Genomic DNA, 16,952 nt, shown 5'->3' with positions numbered 1-16,952 from the left:
GTTTCATTCTTTACCTGGATCACTGTCCATTGGAATAAGACCCTCTGGTGATGAGCTCTGTACCACTGGTGATACTACAGCAGAGAGGCTGTATGACATCAAAATGAGCCTGGTCACCACTTCCTTCCATTCAGACACCAGTGTCAAGTTACTTAAGGAAAAAAACAAAAAACAAAATCACAACAAAAACACATCACAACATGGATTTAAATAATATTATATTTAAAAGAAAGAATCAAAATTACAAGCACTTGTCCAACAATATTTATGAAAACTATAAATAGGGTAGAGATTGAAAAGTCTTAAGGCTGAGTTTAACACATAGAAAGGAGGTATCAAACACTGCAGCAGCCAGAAAGTGTTTGAAAAGCTACAGGTACTGGATTTCCTTATAAATAATATGGCATGATTTTCTGTTCTCCTTAACTTCCACTGCCCTTAAATATGGAGTTACAACTTCCCATTTAGTATATTTTGCTTAAAATATGGAGTTATAACTTATTTAGTGTATTTTACCTACTTGAAGGGTAATTGCTGCAAAGCCCCAGTTATACAGTGCACTCTCCCATACATGGGGAATGATGCTGCTGCTTGAAGCAGAGACTTCTTGGCTTGGAGTACTTCTTCTTCAACAATCACCAACAAAAGCTTGATAACTAAAATATTTTAAAAAACACAGTTTTGTACTGAACATTCATATATGGTATCTTCTAAGAAACACATCCGCTTCAAGACACAGGAATAAAACGTGTACACAACAATTCAATGGAATACACACAGCAATTCCCTTTATTATACTTTTCCCTCTTTTGTCATTGAAATATATGTTTCCATTGATTTTCAGTTACCTAAATTCCAGCAATATTTGTTATAGTCAATTTAATCTGTCTCTCTGAACCAAATGGCAGCTGTGAAAAGCACAACCCACATCTGATGCTCGTGGACAATCCCACAGCTCATGATGAAGTCACAAGGAGTTACCTACTCCATACTGCAAGTCAGACTTCACCCTTAAATTAATACAATTATGAGTACAGCAGAATATTAAAGATCTGAAGTTCATGATTATACATTTGAACCTTACGTTTCCCACTAAACAACCTGACCAATTTTCAAGGATACATGCGCCTATTTTAATTCTATTTATAGCTTGTGATATCTCAGTGCCAGAATCAGAAAAAATTACAGATTCCAAGAAGGAACCATGTCTCACCACCTGCAGCAGATACCCTAGAGCAATGAGACATGAGGTTATCCACACATTTCCTTCACTTATGGCAACCACAACCATGTCTCAAAATTGTTATTTCACTGCATACAAAGAAAGTACTAACAGAAAAGCCAAGAATAGCACAAAAAAGTACAGAATAGTGAGTTTACTGCAAAGTACATAAAATGTTTTATTACAAATAATAAACTTAAGTATTTTAGTTTCACTGAAGATTACTCAAGGTAGAGGAAATTTGATTAACAAATCTGCCAAACCTGCCAGATCTAGAGCCCTGTCATCTTTCATCCAGGGGCACTAAAACGAACAAAAATACTCCATATGTGAACAAAGCCACATTAATGTGGATGCGTATTCACAGGACTGCAAAATCACACAGCAAAATGGGTCCAAGTGAACTGAGCTCCAAGGGGCAGCACTGCAATCATCGAGTACTGAAACAAATGCAGACCAAATACAGCTGCCTTCCCCCTGGGTAAGCGAGCTCTCGGGGGAAACAGAGTGTCCTGCCCTGCACTTTATGTACTCAGCTTCACCAGGCTCACTGCTTGGGCCTCCAAAACACTTTCAAATGTCACTGGTCAAAACAATAACAAAAGCCATCTTAGAGAATATTCAACAGCCTCAACACAACATGGACTAGATTAAGATCTTACTAAAGAATCAGGCTTAACAGCAAAACACAATACATTTAAAATCCTGTTAAAAATAAGCATCTCTTACTCACCAAGCCTCCCACCAAAAGCCTTATGGAAAAGCAGCAAACTTCCAATACATATAAAAAAAACTTTCCCCCCAAAATCTTACCTGCCAAAGTGTTCTTCTCCACTGTACTCACTGATGTGTTTTTATCCAGCTGGGGGTTATGCTCAAGCCATTTTCCTAAACAAATGTGCTGCAGTTCTTTATGATATACTAAAAAGTTCAACAAATATGAAGCAGTTACACAATCATATGGCTTGGTACTTGTGCTAAGTTCAATTGCTGCTTGGAATAGAAGATCTAGATGTTCAGAATCCTGAAAAAAAAAACAACTAAACAGTAACACTGCTCATTTAATTGAGCTTCTGGATTGATTTAATTAAGCTTCTTACCACCCTGGAATCTGAGAACCTGCTTTTCATTAAGTTAGCTGGTACATATTTCTTAAGAAACACTTGTTTTGTGCACTGATCACCTTAAATGCAAAACATGCATGTGCATGTATTTAGCAAGGATACAATTACACAGACAGTGAGGATGAGGATACCCATTTATAATGCAGTATTCAACCACACTGCACCTCACAGGAGTTTTTGGGTTTTTTTCAAATTTCAAGTGTTTTATCTGCTAATGGACATTAAAGAGACGGATAGTTTACTTGGTAGCAGTATTTGCTAATCTGTACTAATGAATTTAAAAAGAACTTTTCATGAAGTTATTACAGACAAATCAGTATCAATTCAATGGGCAAAATTTGTGAGAAATGAAAAAAAAATCAGATAATGAAATCTGAGATCAATCAGAAAAGAAAGGAAACAGGGAGCTGAATTTCCTAAAAGTACCAGAGTAACCATGTCAAAATGTCTTAATCATTTCTAGAGGGAAGTCACAGCTAAGCCAAGAGCTCGCATTAACTATTTCTTTGATAGTTCACAGTCATACCCAATGAACATCCCAAACTCCTTCATCCATTAGTGAAACAAGCCTCCTTAGGTAAGGGCAGAAGCTGTATAAAAATGTACAGAAAGTGTTAGTGATGAACACTACTGCAGGCAACTTGGACCAGCTTCTAAGGTTCAGGATTCCTGCTCTGTACCTAACACAAGCACCTGATATACTACAAAACATCCATCTTCCACAAAATTACTCCCTCTAAAATCTTAAAGTTCATACCTGTAAATTCAATGCAACATCACGTAGTTTCATCAAAAGTCTAAATGCCAGAATTTTTACTTCCTCAAAAGTACTGGCAAAACACTGGATCAACGTTTGGACACGAGCAGAATCAATCTCCTGATCCAACCGAAAAATTTGTGTCTGGCCTGCTCAAAGAAATTAATGCCTTAGATAGTTGTGCTGTAACTCTTTCCACTGTCTACACATTCTGCTTTGCTATACTTAAAGAAGCATTAAAATTTTTAGCTAAATTGTATTTTAATATTACTTTTCTTAATAGGTCTTAAAATACCGTATTTACCATTGTTAGGAATAAGAAAGGCTTACCTTATTAAAAAACTACTCTTAGTAATACAGAAAATAACTTATTGCCAAAAACAGAATCCCATTTATTCCCTTTAAATTCAGCATTAAAAATAATCTTTATTTAGTTTTGTTTAAAAACTCTTTTCCTGTAAGTATGTAATATTAGAAAATAGCTCCTTTCAAAAAAGAGGTTGAAAGCTTCATTGTGTTTTGGCACTCAGGTGTTTTGAGTTATTTTGTCATAGGAATAATCCCTTAAAATGCAAGCTGTTACAATTTCTTTTGGTTTTAATTTAGATACAAATGAGTTGTGAATTCTGGTCACTTGACTTAATGCCATAAAGAAGGCAGAAATTTAAGGATGTAAACAACTGCATCATACTACAGCACAGAATACAACAGCTGAATCGCCTTTATAGAAGTAATGTCCAATTTATAAAATCCTTGGCTGCTACTATGAACAGCTGAGGATAACTTTCTATTCTTAAAAAAAAAAGCAGCAACAATATACTACATACTCATAATAGCAACATTAATGTGTTCATTTATCAAGGGGCTTTGAGAAACGATTTAGAAAGATGGCATTTTTTATTCCCTCTCAAAATCAATCTTAATCTTAGACAATTCCTTTCTTTAAAGAAAAGTGTTACAATTTAGAACTGAAACATATTTTTATGTTGGCCATATGATCCAGAGACAAGATTTAGCAAGAATAAAAATACTCCAAGGCTCTAACAAACGTTTCTTGAATTAAGGTTTTCATAAAATCATGAAAATCATTTATTTATTTAAGCACGTCATCATTAAATGGACAATAAAACTGCTTTTTATTTAGCATACTATCACGAGGATATGCACTAGTTTTCAAGCAAGAGTTTTTGTGAATTCAGCATTTCTAGCTATCAAGATATATGTGCAGGAAAAAGGACTGAAGTTATCGAATACATTGAAACTTGTCCAGAAGTTTTCCTCATAATAAAAAAATAAACCTTCCTAAAAACAGGCTATGTAAGAAAATTTATATATATCCAAATTTATAGAAGATAATTAATAATGCAATTAATGCAATAAACATTAATTATTTGCATTTACTTCAATACTCCTTTTTCCAATAAAACTTACTATCCTTTCCCTAAAGGTAAAACAAAAGCAACCCAGGAAATGCTATAGAAATTAAGGAGTAAGAATATCCTTTTACTTTGACAACCACTGACTAGCTGCTATAAAAGACACTTCTTCAATACCTCCCATTCCTACTATTAAAGTCTACAAATTAGACTTCTTACCTTTTGGAACAGAAAATATTTCTGCTATTGATTCCAAAATACTTAGTGCAGAAAACCTGGTTGGGTGTGATGAACCAGGAAACAATACCTCAAAAAGTCTGGCACATACAGATGACATGAAATCCTTGGGGGGAAAAAAAATAAAAATCACAACAAAAAAAATTAAGACCATTTACTTGCTGCCCTATAACAAAAGCCTGAGTAACTGAATTCAGCACATTCTGCTTTACCCCAAAAATTATGACCTTAGAGTTAATTTTGGAAAAACAGGAGGCCAATATTCACAGTACAGACATAATTTCTTAACAGTACATTGAAGGCTGGACAATCATTTGAGTTTTTAAATACAACAGTTTCCCTTCCCCAACCCCCCAAAAAAAGACAGCCATTGTATCAAATCAGGAAAATTAGCTGACCAAGAAAAGCAGAACTTAAGGAACAGATTGACACAAAGATACGGATGACGTGAGCCTTTAAATAGGATAAAAAGGACAAATACAAAAGAACTCTTCATGCTAAAGCTCTTGTCATTTATTCTCTCACTCACTGATTATTCTGGAGACCTAGAAGAAGACTGAAGCTCAGCTGATCTCTATTTTAAGCCCAAGTAACATACATCATTTAAAGCTCACTACTAAATGGCCAACACATGATAGGACACTTACCCAATTTTTTTATTTTGATTGAGGGTACCTCTCCAGCCATTCCTCTCCTGCTGTTTCAATGCACATCACAGAGCAATCTCTCAAAATAACCTTTATTGCTTTTGAACAAAACTTACCTTAAAGACATCCTCCAAATACCAATGGGCATTCAGTTCATCAACAACAGTGTATTTAGTCAAACTTGCAGAAGTGCATCACAGTGGACGAGCTCCTCAGCACTGCTTGTCTTTACACATTTTTTCCTTCTGCACTGCACTACTGCCCAACATGCACACAGAGCCTAACTTACCCAGTGGTGTTCAGGAACAACCTCAGAAATCCCATCCCACCTCTATTACCTGCATCTCTAGCAGTCCACTTACTTTGTATTGCTGCAAAATCCTCAAAGGAGGCACTTTAGCTGAGTTCTCAACTAACTCTTGCTTGGTTTTATTTTGCTCCAATTTATAAAGCACTTGAGAACTTTCTTGTATCCTGCAAAATAACTTTTAAAAGAAAACATAGGTGAGACAAGAATCACTGACAGTGAAATAAGGGAAAGGCAGATTTTCAGCTTATTTTCCAAATCACACTGCTTGTAAATTTTAGGAAGTTTGCCTACAATACAGCATAACACAGATCCTTCCCTCTCCATTCCAAACCCAAGGTTTTGCTTCCCATCTCTCTTGTGACCAACTTTTTCTTGCCTCCCTCTACACCTCCAACATCTTCTTCCACCTCCCTCCTTAAATTCATGCCAAGCCCTCTCCTCCTACCTCATTTTCTGTGGAACTCTGTTGATCTATTAAAAAACTCAACACAGATAATTTCTACAGCCTCAGTGTCTCTTAGTTTGACTCACTTCAAAAGTGCTTCCTCCACCTCTTTTTACTACCCATAAGTAATATGTCCTTTCCTACCACACTCCCATCTAGCACTGCTTTTCCATCTCAGGTTCCGCAATCTGCACTAGGTATGAAAGGTAAGAGATGCAATTTCACTTGTTTTTGCCAAAATGACTCCCTTATTTTTCCCCTTCTCAAATTAATTATTTTCTCCTTACACATTGCCTTTTTTTGCCAGAAACATCTTCCAAGATGTTCTTTATACATATGTAGTTCCTCATTTTATCCCCATCATTCTACCATGAGCTACATGTTTCTGGTCAGGTTTCTGAGGGTGATGAAGTGACTGAATTTGCTTGAGGTGTGACAAGTCCACATAAGCACAGCCTTGGGCTCCAGCAAAAGCAACACAAGGTTCACTGCTGACTCCAGGGCACACTGCTTTGCTATTAGCAAAGTGTGCAGGTCAAGCAACACCCATCGCCATCCATTAAGTTACCACGCCTCTGCCACTTTTTATTTTTTTTAAGCCATCCTTGCCTGTGATGACTTAACATCATTCAGCTGGGTAATACATAAAGAACATTCCTGGTCTCATAGCTTCTACTCTCTCCAATGAGCAACTTTGTAACATACTCTTTATTTCTATTTACATGGTGTTATAACTAACATAAGAAGCACATTAGACATTGCTCATAGTTTAAAATTACCTTTCTCAGCAGAGAAATGATCTGTTGCCTTATGGAAGGAGATTGGTTGTTCAAGTTGTACATCATAAAAAATTGAATTAGTTTCATTTCCTCCAGAGACACAATTTCTGTAGTACGATGGGTTTCACAGAGTAAACCTAAAGCATCAATGCAAACCTGAAAGATATGTACAAGTTCACCACAAGAGAGTTATTGACAACTATGATGACACCTTTAATACAACACTAACACAGTAATCAGGATCAAAGCAATTATTCTCATTTAAAGGATACATAAACAGCTGTCCCTTTACCTGGCTGTGCTGATGAACCAGACCCTGTTTTATACACTCAGTGGATACAAGACCACTGCTCATGATATTTGAAAGTTCCAGATGTCCATGAGCCCTGGCTGTTCTCAAGCATGCCATTAATGCTCCAAGAGCTCCTCTAGTACTGCAAGAGCCTAAAGAAAATGAAAACCAGTAATAATTATTGTTTGATTAGCACAAGAAATGTACTATTTGCAGTGCTTGTCAGAAACTCCCAATACTTTCAAACACATGACCCGCCCCCTTTGATTTCTACTCCATAAATCCCAAAAGACAGTGTTGCTATAGATTAAACTGGTTCTAAATCATCTGGTTCCCAAAAAGCTTAATCTCAAATATGTCATATGAAAAAAAAGACCCTGTGAGGGCTCACAAGCCATTATGTTAGAGTCACACTAAATTACTTCAAAACAAGAGAATCATAAATCTTGTATCCACATATTTACAAGAATAGACAATCTGTTACTGGACACACCTGTGTAAGAAATAAAAGAAAACTAGAAAGAGGAAATGCAGAAATTTAACAAACCCTGGTAAAGAGAACCAAAAGGCATCCACAGAAGGATTTTGCTCATAGCATGAAGTCACACATATGATTATTATAACCTTCACCTTAAAATATCAATTGCAATACTAACCACCTGGATTTTTTCTCCCAAATTAATTCTAATAATAATAATTAGACCAGAAATCACACAGCTAAGTTTGTTGTTTTTAAATCAAATCATAATTACAAATACAAAGTTTATTTTCTTACCCAGATTAGCATCTGCAGAGGCCTGAAGAATTCTTATCATGTAGCTCAGACTGTCAGGGTTACATTTGAGCAGTTTTGGTAAATAGTAATCTATTATATAAGTAGTTTGGTCATGGTTCCCTTCACACAGTATTACCAGAAGAGGAGAAACCCAGATGTTATGCCACTGGTCAATCCAGGTGCCTTCCTGAAAACTCAAAGTAAAATAGGCCTTATGATTTGTAAACATAGTTTCCAGAAGATCACTAGCATAAGGTGCAAGAGACTGATCACTCATCACATCCAAGATTTGTACTGGAATTGTTCTGTCCAACTGCAGTATATTTTCAGTGCCCACACACTCCACCAGACAGCCAAGAGAAGCATATTTCCCTTTTACATGCCAATCCAAGCTCAATAAATGTTTTATCAGCCTTGCAAAGAATGGGTCTGATTTTCCATTGGATTCAGCAATGGTGGTTTGGTGTATCTGAAGAAGATTCTTGAAAATCAATTTGGTTTGGTGTCTGATGGCATCCAGAGGGTGGTCCCAGTGTGTATAAATGTATTCCAGCAGCTTCCCAATTACATCAGAGCTCCCATTAAGTTTGATTTTAAGATCTGAAGAGCCTGGAACAAGGGCAGCCAGTGCCGAATTAGTCCAAATAGCAAGGATTCTAGACAAAGATGTTGCCATACTGGATTCTTTTAACCTTTTAAAAAGAACAAACACAAAAAAAGTTCACTATCTCCATTTATCATTATTTTAAAAAAATAAATTTTGTATTTCAGAATAATTATTCACCACATTCATTTACCTTACATGAAAACAGGTTAGGAGACACAAGCCATTCATGGAGGAAAAGGAATGAACACAAAAGTGATCAACTGATATTGATCATGCAAGTATATGCTTATGCTTTTAAGTGGTTGTAGCTAAACCCCTAACAATGGGGAAAAGAAACAATAATAAAACAAAAAAATAAAAACTACTGTGCACCTGCTAACATTTGAGGAGCATTATGTTGTTGCGCACCTCTTGAAAACAAAAGGAAAACTTTTCATTGCCATACAGAACCATCAAAACTGAGTATCCTATGTTCAAAAACAAAATCACAAAACAGATCTCCAAGGCACAATCAAACGTTGAAATGAATACATGTTTTGTTTCTCCAACCCAATAGTGGTGGTGGGCCCCTAAATGCAAGCAGCCAGAAAAAAACAAAAAACAAACAACTAAAACTCATCTCACTTCAAGTATTCCACTCACTGGCACACTTTGCTTTCCTCTAAACTTTCAAAAGAAAAGGACATGATGTCCTGAAACTGAAGTTTATCTGTCTGCCTAAGAACTGATACTAACACATAAAGGAATTGATAAACTAAATTATAATTTATCCCATGCATGTTAGAAAACAAAATTTTAGCATGCAAGAAAAAAACTGAAACTTAGAACTACATATGCAATATCATTATATTTTTCAAATTTATAGAGTTTTTATGAATATATTAAAAAGACTGCATGATCTGTGGCAAAACCTAGTATCATTACACTCAAAATATTAGAGATATTCCACCAGGACCACAGGGGTCATGCAAAAACAGAATTAAAAAGATAAACCTCTCCTCCCAAACATGAAACAACACAGTTTAAAACAGAAACTTACTCTGAACTCAAAGACAACAAGACTGATGCAATATCTAACAACAGTTTCTCTCCATTTTCACCCATGCTGCCATTTTTCCAATCCAGCATAGCCAGTGCTCCATGGCAAAGGAAGAGCAGGACCGAGTCTGGGAGTTCTGCCGTGCACAGAACCCCACAGTTCCCCACGAACCACGCTGGCACACCTGAGTGTTCTACCGTCCCAAGGAGCAAGTCACTGATCTGGAACACCAAAAGCATACCTATTACAGCACCTCAGCACAGCAGAAAACCTGTTTTGTGCATAGCTTAGAAAATCTGAAGAGATTTCTTGTCAATAGTGTTTATCAAATTCAAAACCCAAGTCTTATTACCTCATATAGCAAGGAGAGAAGAAAGGATTATACCTCGGCTAAGGACTGATGGAGAGGCTGGCAAGCCATGGTATCTGCCTCAGCATAGCCTCCAGACAATATAGGCAATACCAATAGAACAGGATAACAACACCATGATATTGCACAGTTTTCAGCCTAGAAATACACTTACCAATGAAGGTAATTCCTCAACTGGTTCATACATAGCTCTGGTAAAGAGAATAACAGCCAGTCCTGAGGTAGTCTGAACAGTCTGCAGGAGTGTCTCTACACAGCAGAAATATTTTACATTAGAATACAGCAAATACTGTGTGCTAAAACTATGCAGCAAAATTAAGATGGTATTGGATTTTTCTAGACTACTTGTAGTTGTATCATCACAAATCTGTAGTGTCCACTTGGATAATAAATATTAATAACTTTATCCTCCAGTGTAATAAGAAACTGCTAATATCTTCAACAGAAGAAAACACAAGACTGACCACTAAAGCAAGGAGGGCTGTGGCAGAGACTACTAATGCATGCTAAATTCTACTATATAAAAACATTTGTATGAGAAGAAAACATTACTTATGGTGTGTCTATGAACAGCATATTTCATAGAGTTGTACTTATTTCTGGTAAGCACAGACATTAGGTGACTCTCAAAAGCATTTCTGTTAGTTTTTGAACTATTAGTAACAACATTAATCTTGGTTTTTGTAGTGGGACAAGTTAAACTGTACACTAAAACTGCAATCTACAAATCATAGCTCACCAAAAAAACAACTACTGTTCCCACTTCCATTAATCTCAGTAGTTCAGTTTCCATGCAAGCTAAACTATGTTTTTATACCTAGAAGTTGTTTACTACAAACACAAGTTAATAAAAATATTAGGGTTTGAATGTTACTAAACTTACCATCCATTAGGAAGTTTGTGGAACTTTTTAGTAAACTACACATACTTTGCCAAACAAAAGATTCACTGTGTTTCCAAAGACTTCCCTGGATATTTTCTTGAAATTTTTGGATAAGCATCATTGAAACTTTAATAGCTATCAGTAAATCGTGCATCAGCTGAGTCTGAACAATACGATTTCCATGATTCTTTCTGTGGGAAAAAAAAAAAAAGAGACAAGCAAGCACACAAAAAGCAAATTAAAACCAGTCTTCGCCATCCCCAGAAAACCATATTCCGTCAACTTTAGGTAGAATTACTGGTACAAACTAATTTATTGCTTGAGTTGATCAGATATGTAACTACAGGAAAGAAGCAGACTCAAGGATAGTTTGTTAATATGGACTTAACAAACAAAAACAACAAATTCTGCTACATTTTCTGCAGGCTCCTGTGACAAACTTTCATTCATGTGATCCTGCCTGAGCAGAGCTGAATTTTTCCAGAAACTTTCCAAAAGGCCAACAGAATGCAGTGCTGCTCTTTTCTAATTTTTCAAGTAGTTCCTCCAAGTATGAAGGCTAATTCTATGATTTGACTTTCTTCTAACATGAAGACAGAAAATACCTAAACTTTCAGTGCACAGAACACTTGATTAAGCACCCTTCTCTTCTCAGTACAGAATGAGAGACAACAGCGAGGCAGCTTCACTTTATGAAGTGCTGGAAAATGTCAACACGTTTAATTCAACACTGAATTAAACACTCATGGAACATGAAAGAGTTTTACTCTACCTGAATTTCACATCTATTAATTACACTGTTCAGTCACAATTCAGATAGCAAAACCTTAACTCAGAGGCCTCCCTTAGCAGTAGCTCTAACAGTACCAGTGCCTTACCTCTCTTATCATATTGCCATAAAAGAAAAGAAACAAATCAGTTTTTATTTAAAAATCTACATCACTGTAAAGTGCTATGCCCATCTTTCATCAATGTATGGCTACCAAAGTGATATTTCAAACCAAATCAAATTACCTTGCAAGAGTGAAATAAAACCAGATATAAAACACTTGCCTGTTTTCTTCCTGTATGTCAAACAGCAACTTCTGCAGAAACTGAAGAACTAGTGAAAATAATTATAGTATAAATTTACTTACAAGAGAAATACAACAGAAAATTTCCAGCAAAGCAATTACACATACATCTCAACACATCACACATACCCAGGGTACAATGAATAGCTACCAGTACAGTGGTGATTTTTCCATTCCACCAACAAATTAAAGTGGTATTTCAGTATAGACAAACACAAGCAATGCTAAAACAAAATCTCAGGTTGTTTAGCAACAACCTGGTACAAAACAAGTTTCCAATGCACTTGGCCTAATATTGATTGTCCCTGCCATAATTGCTCCCTGGTACTCAGATTTGTATCAGGGTTGCTAAGTAAAGCAAAACTGGCCTTGGGAAATTAAAGGTTTAATTAAAAGTCCTGTCTTTCACAAAAAAGTACCACGTAAGGATACTAGTTTATTGAAAATTAACCAGGAGGAAATCAGATCTGATAGATCATTGTGTCTACTTCATGTCACTTCTCCACACCCCTCCCTCAATAGCCTGCAGTGAAGCATATTTTACCATAAATGTAACTTTACCTTCTTCAAACAGGTTCTTAATACAGGCTCTACCTAGAGGAAAGAAAATATATTCTAATTACTGACTTCTAGCCAGCACTATCTATTTTACATAACAGCAAACATTACTATCAGCTGTGCCACCAGTGCTGAGCAATTTTTACCAGAAGACATCCAATGTCACTGTACCTAAGCTGAAGTCCTCCATACAGGAAGCAAGATTGTCCAGTACTTTTCTGTACAAATACACATCTGTGGTTTTCAGTTCTTCCCGAAGGCAGCACACAAAGCTTTGCACAGCTGACATCATCAAATGCCCAGGAAGACCATTCAGTGAACTGCAACATGAAGAAGCAGCACATTTAGTTTGGTTTTCCTGAGGTGGTATAACATCCACTGCACCAAAATCCATGTCAGCTAAAACTCCAGTAAACAGACAGATGTTTCTTCCTGCATGAAAACATAGTCTGTTTTAAAATTATCATGCACATTCTCAGTTTGCAGCTAGAAAACCTGCCAGAGGGGTGCACCAGCTTTGGGGTGGCTGGTGGCAACCAAATCCAGGATGGAAGCCCTGCATCTCAGTTCAACAGTGAATGTTTTCAGACAAAGAAAGGAAGGCATCTCAGCACCAGATCTTAAAAAATGCTAAGGTTATAATAAACTCACTAAAGAAATACAGCAATAGTTGTGCAATTAAAAAAAACTGCAATAAAAATAGGCACAAGAATCCTAACAATTTAGTTAGGATTCCTCTGAACCATCTTCTCTTGACAAAGCTGAAATTTTGTGTTTTAAATTTCTATTCTAGCATAGAATTTTAAAGTTCAAACTACTACTTACACACTATGTTGTCTTTCCAATAATGAAATAGGCCAAAACAATGCTTCACTTTGAAGTTATTTATCCAATGATATGTTATTTATAATTAAGATTTTTAACTTAGAAAAACAGTATATATGCACATATTAAGTACTGTAAATTTTCAGTAATTAAGTTGCAGCAATTTATAGTGAATGACAAATTACTGACTTATAGATAAGGAAAGCATTTAAAAAAATATAAAGGCTAACTGCTCAATCTTTTACCTTGCTAATACTTTTTTCAAAGGATTCTTTGCACCTAGTGAAAAATAAGTCTCTCCCAAAACATCCAAACAAGCTTTAACCATGGGATCACCTGCAGAGTTCTGATCCATCTGCTCCACCAATGGCATCATCTATAACCAAAAGAACACACAATGAACAAAAAACTCTGGATATACCATTTTTGACAGTGGCCAATTTCCCTCTCATCCAAGCACATGGTGCAAAACTGTCCCCTCTTTACCATTTCCCCTTGAGTTTCAAGTTCAAATAATGTTCCAAGAACACCTCTAAAAACAAAACAAAAAAAATCCATACAAAGTAGGAAACAGTGTCACTTGCCTTCCACCATTTTCAGTAACTGTGGCCCTTGCTAATTAAGTACTAAAACTACATTTCTACCTGATGATGCTTTTTCTGTGTTTCCAGGAACATACAAAACATTAGAAGTTTATCTTACAGCTGTATTTGCCATTAACAGTACACAGGACACACTCTCAGTTACTAAAAGCCACACCAACAACAGTGAAACCATACCTGTTTAATACACTGGATCTGCTGGATGCCATTTTTCAGTTGTGCAAGTATCAGTTTTGTCTGTTTAGTTTTTTACTCGGATCTGCTTGATCCTTTTTTTCTTTGTGCCCACCCACCGCAAAAGCAGAGATGCCAGATTGTGCTCTTCAGCCTTTGAAAATCCTACATTTGGAAGAACAGAATCTTTTTATAAAGTAATTAATAAGCAGTATAAGCAGTATAAATAACACAATCTATAAAAAGAAGAAATGACTGCTTGATTCTTAGGGCTTTTTCCAGTTCCAATAAACCCACTGCTGCCACAAACCCTTAAGTCATGTAACAACACCTTAACACATTTTGTTTTCCTTAACAAATGTAAAAAAATCAGTTTCACTGAAACACAATAGTAAGGGACCTCTGGGGGTCATCTGGTCCAACCCCACAGATCAAATAGGGTCACCTATATGCACAGAACCATGGCCAGCTGGCTTTGGAATATCACTTCCAAGGCTGAAGATTCCCTGACTGCCCTGCTGAAGCTGTGCGAGTCCTCAGTCACCCTCACAGTACAAAAGATGTTTAGAGGGAATCTTTAGTGTTCCAGTTTCAGCCCATGCCTTCCTGTCCTATCATTATTCAGCATAGAAAAAATACTGGCTCTGCCTCCCTTATGTCCTCCCTTCAGGATTTCCTACACACTGCTAAGGTCCCCCTGAGCCCTCTCTTCCCCAGGCCAAAGAGGCCCAGCTCTCTCAGCCTTTCCTCATATGAGGGATGCTCCAGGCCCTTCATCATCTTAGTCCTTACCTGGAGTCTCTCCTACATGTCCATATTATTCTTGTACTGGGGAGCCAAGAACTGGATGCAGCAATCCAGGTGGGACCTCACCAGTTCCCCCTCACAGTAACTCTAGCATGCAAATCTTGTATTACTTTGTTTTGGGTTTGTTACAGTAGTAACACTGTAACACTACCACCGGCAGTTTCTCTCACCAAACCATAAAAAAAAAAAAAAAAACACTAAAGAAAACACCATTTGAACAGAAGCTTTAAAACAAATTAACTACAGAAAACACAAAGACTGGGAAAACGACCTCCAGAGAGCCCTTGCAACCTCAATCATTCTGTGACTCTTGGAAATTCAGTGTTACCCTACATATTAAGGCTAACACATCAGATATCACTGAATTACAGGCCTGCAAGTAGGATTATAAGTAGTACCTTCACACCACAGATAAAACAAAGCAGAGTTTTCAAACTAAAGTCACAGTGTTCTAAAGGATTTTTTTTTTACTCTGCCAAGATAAGAAGTTATTGTCATTACAAAATAAAAACAAACCACAACAGAGCAAACACACTTAAAACTCACAAAGCAAAACCACTAGAAATAAAACTTAACAAGCAAAAAAACAGATCAATCTCAGTAACTACTCAAAGGCAAGAGAAATCACACATAAGTTCAGAAAAAATAACCCTACTTACTCTGAAGTTTTTCAAGCTGATGATGATCAAGAAAGAATGCATCCACCCGAATTTCCTTCTTCTTCTTTAAAACCATTTTAGCAATTATGAAATGCCTGCTTAAAAAAAAAAAAACAAAAAAACAAATGAAACAAAAAATCAAAACAACAGGTCACATGGTTTTAAAAACAATTACAAACGTTTCCTACACTAACGGTCTTTTCAGTGTCCTTTTCACTGCCTTGAAATAATGTTTCCTGCATTATCTGAGCAATTTTTCTCAGGGAAATAGCTCTCTTTGATTTTAACAACTTCAACTATTTCCAGCATTTCATCCAAAATTCACCCAAACTTGACAATGCAAATGGAAGTAATAGTGAAGGGGAATTGCTGTACACATGACATACTGTCTCACTGGAGTTTTCACTGCACTTGTTACATAGTCGGTGGCATGACCCTGGATCACCGTTTGGAAACATCATACAGAAGCAAGGAATTAATGACACACAACTTCCCTTGCTCAGTTTTACTGTTCAAAGCTCATTCAGCTTGTATTAATGTCAAGTAAGAACTGTGCAGCAAACCGAATGGCTCTGATATTATGGATGTTACAAATAGCAAGTACTTTTTCGAATGGCAATGGTGATTTAATACGCACTACAGTTTCACTGACTTGAAAGCGTGTTATCATGGAACAGCTGAGGTCGGGAGGGGGCCTTTGGAGCTCACTTAGGCCAACCTCGGGCTAAAGCTGGGCCGCCCATGTCCAGGTATCTTTCGAACGTTTCCAAGGATGGAGACTCTCTGGAGCTTCTCTGGAGCACCTGTGCCAATGCTCGGCCACCTTCACTCCACACCTAGCGCTTCTGATGGTCTCAGAGACCCTCCGTGTTTCAGTTGTACCCATGGCCCCCTGTCCTGCCACCGGGCACCACGGCATAGAGCCTGGCCACATCTTGTCTGCGCCTCCTCTTCACATACTCATTAACTCTGATAAGCCCTCCATATCCCTTTTCCCGCCCCAGCTGTGGCACCCGAGGCAGCCGCCCCCAGCGCCTCCGGGCGGCCACGAGCAGAGCAGAGCCGGCCCGCCCGGCCTCAGAGGTGGCCGCCGCCGGGCCCCGCTGCCCGCGAGTGCTCCGCGCCCTCCCTGCCCGAACAAGCCCGCGCCCAGGACGGCACCGAGAGCCCAGATGGAGCCCGGGCCGGGCCACGCCGCCTCCACCTCAGGCACTCGCCCGGGGCCTCCCTCGCCGCGGCGGCAGCGCGGGCCCGGAGCACGGCGGCGCCCGCCTAGGAAAGCGGCTGCAAACAGAGCGTCCCAGGAGCAGGCAAGGCAAGCACCGAGGGAACACCGCCCGCCCCTTACCCGAGCGGACCCTCACCGCGGCGCCGCGTCCCTTCCCGGTGCC

At 37.9% G+C, this 16,952-nt stretch overlaps 1 protein-coding gene across 1 annotated transcript in view; it reads right to left on the bottom strand.

Annotated features, from left to right (window-relative positions):
- Positions 1-16,952, bottom strand: part of THADA (THADA armadillo repeat containing) — a 153,155-nt gene extending 136,203 nt beyond the window's left edge. Inside the window, exons 1-20 of the mRNA XM_058836463.1 lie at positions 16,910-16,952; positions 15,562-15,656; positions 14,212-14,260; positions 14,099-14,144; positions 13,565-13,695; positions 12,666-12,814; positions 12,498-12,530; positions 11,913-11,965; positions 10,864-11,050; positions 10,135-10,229; positions 9,611-9,831; positions 7,965-8,656; positions 7,190-7,341; positions 6,898-7,053; positions 5,726-5,848; positions 4,699-4,822; positions 3,104-3,252; positions 2,036-2,246; positions 521-656; positions 15-151 (exon numbers count right to left, since the gene is read on the bottom strand). Of these exons, the coding sequence (XP_058692446.1) occupies positions 15-151; positions 521-656; positions 2,036-2,246; positions 3,104-3,252; positions 4,699-4,822; positions 5,726-5,848; positions 6,898-7,053; positions 7,190-7,341; positions 7,965-8,656; positions 9,611-9,831; positions 10,135-10,229; positions 10,864-11,050; positions 11,913-11,965; positions 12,498-12,530; positions 12,666-12,814; positions 13,565-13,695; positions 14,099-14,144; positions 14,212-14,260; positions 15,562-15,637 (2,920 nt within the window). The 5' untranslated portion in view covers positions 15,638-15,656; positions 16,910-16,952. The remainder of the gene's footprint in view (positions 1-14; positions 152-520; positions 657-2,035; positions 2,247-3,103; positions 3,253-4,698; positions 4,823-5,725; positions 5,849-6,897; positions 7,054-7,189; positions 7,342-7,964; positions 8,657-9,610; positions 9,832-10,134; positions 10,230-10,863; positions 11,051-11,912; positions 11,966-12,497; positions 12,531-12,665; positions 12,815-13,564; positions 13,696-14,098; positions 14,145-14,211; positions 14,261-15,561; positions 15,657-16,909) is intronic.

The sequence above is a fragment of the Poecile atricapillus genome, chromosome 3 (assembly GCF_030490865.1).
Source record: "Poecile atricapillus isolate bPoeAtr1 chromosome 3, bPoeAtr1.hap1, whole genome shotgun sequence".
NCBI classification, from domain to species: Eukaryota; Metazoa; Chordata; class Aves; order Passeriformes; family Paridae; genus Poecile; species Poecile atricapillus.
Note: the sequence above shows the minus strand (reverse complement) of the source record. Positions and strands in the feature narration are given on the sequence as shown.